Source organism: Arachis duranensis, chromosome 9 (assembly GCF_000817695.3).
Source record: "Arachis duranensis cultivar V14167 chromosome 9, aradu.V14167.gnm2.J7QH, whole genome shotgun sequence".
NCBI lineage: Eukaryota > Viridiplantae > Streptophyta > Magnoliopsida > Fabales > Fabaceae > Arachis > Arachis duranensis.
This window is the reverse complement of record NC_029780.3, coordinates 116507862-116511759: the sequence shown is the minus strand read 5'-3', so window position 1 is coordinate 116511759 and position 3898 is coordinate 116507862. Positions and strand designations below refer to the sequence as shown.

Below are 3898 nucleotides of genomic sequence, written 5' to 3'. Positions count from 1 at the left end.
ATTCATTTAATATGAAAAAAAAATATCATAATACTTAACAAAAGAAATATTCAGTTATAATTTTAAAAAAATTATGAAATTTTAAAGAAATAGAGACATTCACATTTGTAATACAAAAAATTCGAAAAATATATAAAAGAACATCTATTTAATATGAAAAATAAATATTCTGATACTTATCAGAAGAAATATCTATATATATTAACTCGTAAAGATTTTAGATTTACCCAAACGTATTTGATTGATTTTTGGCTAATACCTTTTTGGTTCCCTAAAAATGGTTTAAGAATTTGTATTAAAGAAAAGTAGAGTTAAAAAGAAAATGTAAAATTAGAGAGAAATAAAGTGAAAAGAATATTTCAATGGTTATACTGTCTTAGTCTTGTAAATAAGAAAAATATTTACTTTTTATATATATTATACAGAGGTATATTTATATCTCTACTAGTGAGTACATCAGTGAGTACACTTTATCTATAACAAAGTATCTCACACACACAGGCACGTATGTATGTATGTATGTATGTATGTGTATATATATATATTAATCACACACTTCATATTCCTCCTCCCCAAACTCAAAATGAATCAATCCACATGCCTATAATTATTATTAGTAGTAATAGTAACAATAGTAGTATAGTTTTCAATGAAAATTATGTTGTTATTATATATATTTTACTTTAATTTCATACATGTCTTAAAATGGCATTTTAGATTTAAATTTATAAATAAGAAAGCTAATGCTACGAAGTTTATTAATTTCTATGAAAAAGCTAATGCTTCAAAGTCAATATATAAGATGAATTGCAAGTGTCTTACTTTATTGTTAAACAAAAATAGATTGAAAATGACATACAGGATTTTATACTTAGATTCATCATCAACGTCAAACGTGAACATTAATCTCACGTAATCCCATTGTACTTTGAATTAATATTTTTTTGGCACTACTAATAAGAGGGATAGAAAGCAATTGAGATCTATTTGAATGAATTAATTTACTGAAACATTACTATTCTTGTCGTTTTATGTTACATCAGTTAGGGAATGAACAATTAAAGATACCTCCATAGATTATCAGTATTCATAATTTAGTGCCGTATAATTTATTGATTGATTGATTCTATTTATATTAACAGAAATCTAACTCAAGAATTTTTTGTGAAGATAACTAAAGTGGACTTAGAAAAGGTAACAGTTTTACCTTATTAATAGGTTTACGTAAAAATTAAATATTAAATCATTTATAAACAAAATTGTTATTATTTATGCTAAGTATGTAGGATATAAATATAATTAAAGCTTTTTTTTTTAACAGTTAGTAAAAATATTAAAATTTTGATGTAGGATATACTTTTTTTTTTCACTCTAATCCCTTTGATCATAGTAACAACTCCAAAAAGAAAATTAAATACTATTCAAAACTACGTCAAAATACAATAGGCTCTAAGTATACAAGGAGAAAACTAATTTTTCTATTTGTCTGGTACTAAAAAAGTTAATTTTTAAAAATAAAAGTAGTATTAAGTAAAGAAATATAACAAAATTTTTTCTATAAACTATATATAAAATTAAAAATAAAAATTAACATGTAATTATATTTATATGAAATTAATATTTAAAAACTGTAAAATAATGTGATAAGTTAAACTAAATAACCAGTTTAAGGTTTATGCAACAGTTCTTAGTTACTTAGGACCAGAGTCTCCCCTAAAATTTAAAAAAAAATAAATAAAAGAATCCCACATCAACTTGGAGGAGGATAGCCATGGGTATCTGGCCACGTTGAAGTTGGTGGAAAACTCAATCCGCCGCTTGCTCCTCTGGTATTGTCAGAATAATATCTCGGTGGACGGAAAAACCCTGGTTGTTGTCCTGGTTGCTGTTGAACTGAAGAAAACAGTAGAGGAAAAGAAGCAGATGAGGATTGACTCGTAGACTGTGAAAACTCAGTCGGCAACGAAGACGAAGCCAAAGACGTTGATGATAACAATGAAGTTTGAGTTGCCAAATTCATTTGTGAATGGTAAAGCCACTGATCAAATCCATGAAAATGGTCACTGGAGCTCTTCAATAACTCAGAATACTGACAGTAGTCCTTCATCATCTGTTCAGAGGAGAACTGAAGAGGAGACCGTGGCGCCTGCATCACCGGCCGAAAAACTGGTACCAGAGACTCCTGAACGACGGTTGTTTGTTGTGGTGGTACTGGGATTGCTCTAACATTTTCAGGGAAGTTGAGTTTGGCTCTGTTTCCTCTGAACCTCAATGCTGCCTCATCGTAAGCTCTTGCGGCCGCTTCTGCCGTGTCAAAGGTTCCAAGCCAAACTCTTGCTGCTTTTTGAGGGTCTCGAATCTCTGCGGCCCATTTTCCCCATGGTCTCTGCCTCACTCCTCTGTATTTCCTCTTTCTCTCCCCTGTTTCTTCGTAGGATGCACTACTTTCGCTTGAAGTTGTTCCTGCACTGCTGCTGCCGCTGCTGCCACTTAGTTGTGATGCATGAAGAGTAGTGACATGTTGTAACAATTGATTATGAGAAGATGTACCAGCAGTATGAATATTAGTTTCTTCTTGACGCCCTCTTTTATGGCCACCCCAAAGAACAGAGGCAGAAACATCATCGTGATGATGCTGATGATGCATCATAGAAGCTCCTCCTAATGATTGTTGTTGTTCATGGCCCCACCACTGTTCTTGTGGGTTGGCGTGCGTTCCTGATACTAGTTGTTCCAGCTCTGATACTGTTGATGAACAACCATGTGATGATGATGAGCCTCCACCCTCTTCATCCTCCACGGCCTTCAACTTTCGAAACTCGTCCGAACCCGCCACCTTGTATAACCAAAATCTCCCTTTAGTTGATGATGATGATTCCCTCTGAGAAAGAAACAAGATTGATTATAATCTATAACGTACCAAGCTAATTAAATGAAGAGAAATTCAACATCAATCAAAACGCTGACCTTGCTATATGGCTCCAATTAACCTAAGCTTCTTCCACCATGCATATATGTTTGTTTCTTATCTTTTGAAGAACAAAAAAGGGAAGAGAGAAGAATAAATTGGTGGTATAAATATTATTGATGGTGTAGCTGTATCAATACATACAATAATAATCAAATTAAAAATGAATATGATATTATATAGCTTTCCGCCACACTGATGAGTCAGTTCACACTTCACACCCCAAATCTTAAAAGATGGTTTTGACTTCTAAAATTTTATTAATTGCATACATGATTAAAGAACTCCTCAAACCATCTTCATAATTCTTTGAATTGTATTCCTAAGCTTATAGCCAATTCAGAAAAAGAATGAAGACCATATGTATTATCAGATAGAAGGTATTATCAAAGAGAACATCTTAACGTTTTTAAAATATTATCAATGCAAGTATTAAAACTGTTAAATGTTTATACTCCTAATTCAAATATTTTATCAATGATATTATTCTCAATTCAAATATTATTTTATTAATGATATTAAAAAAATAAGTGATAAGCATCTTAAAGTTCAAGAGTACTAGAATATTTCTAGTGAAAAGTTTTGATAGAATAGATAAGTTATAATTTTTTATGCAAGTATTACCATTAATAATAAATACAAAGAAAATAACATCTAAATTTTTTAAAACAATAACATTTAAAATTCAATTAAAAAAACAAATAAAATTTAAAATTTAACAAAAAAATCATCTTTAATGATAATTTCATACTGAATTTATTTAATATTATTCTTTCTACGTAGTAATATATTTAAAAAATGAAACAAAAATTTTTTAATGTGTAACGATGATACTAATTAAACATCCAATAATTTCACTTGATTTTAAATTGTTTTAATTTGGATCACAAAATTGATTTTGTAAAGACCAAATTTAAATTTATTTATTTC

General features: G+C 29.7%; 1 protein-coding gene across 1 annotated transcript; it reads right to left on the bottom strand.

The window, feature by feature from the left end:
- Nucleotides 1-1587: 1587 nt before the first annotated feature.
- LOC107467893 (ethylene-responsive transcription factor ERF110) lies at nt 1588-3206 on the bottom strand. Its single transcript, XM_016087114.3, has 2 exons — nt 2968-3206; nt 1588-2881 (listed from the first exon to the last, which is right to left on the bottom strand). The coding sequence occupies exon 2, from the start codon at nt 2648-2650 to the stop codon at nt 1751-1753; it is 900 nt and encodes a 299-aa protein (XP_015942600.1). The 5' UTR covers nt 2651-2881; nt 2968-3206; the 3' UTR covers nt 1588-1750.
- Nucleotides 3207-3898: the final 692 nt, after the last annotated feature.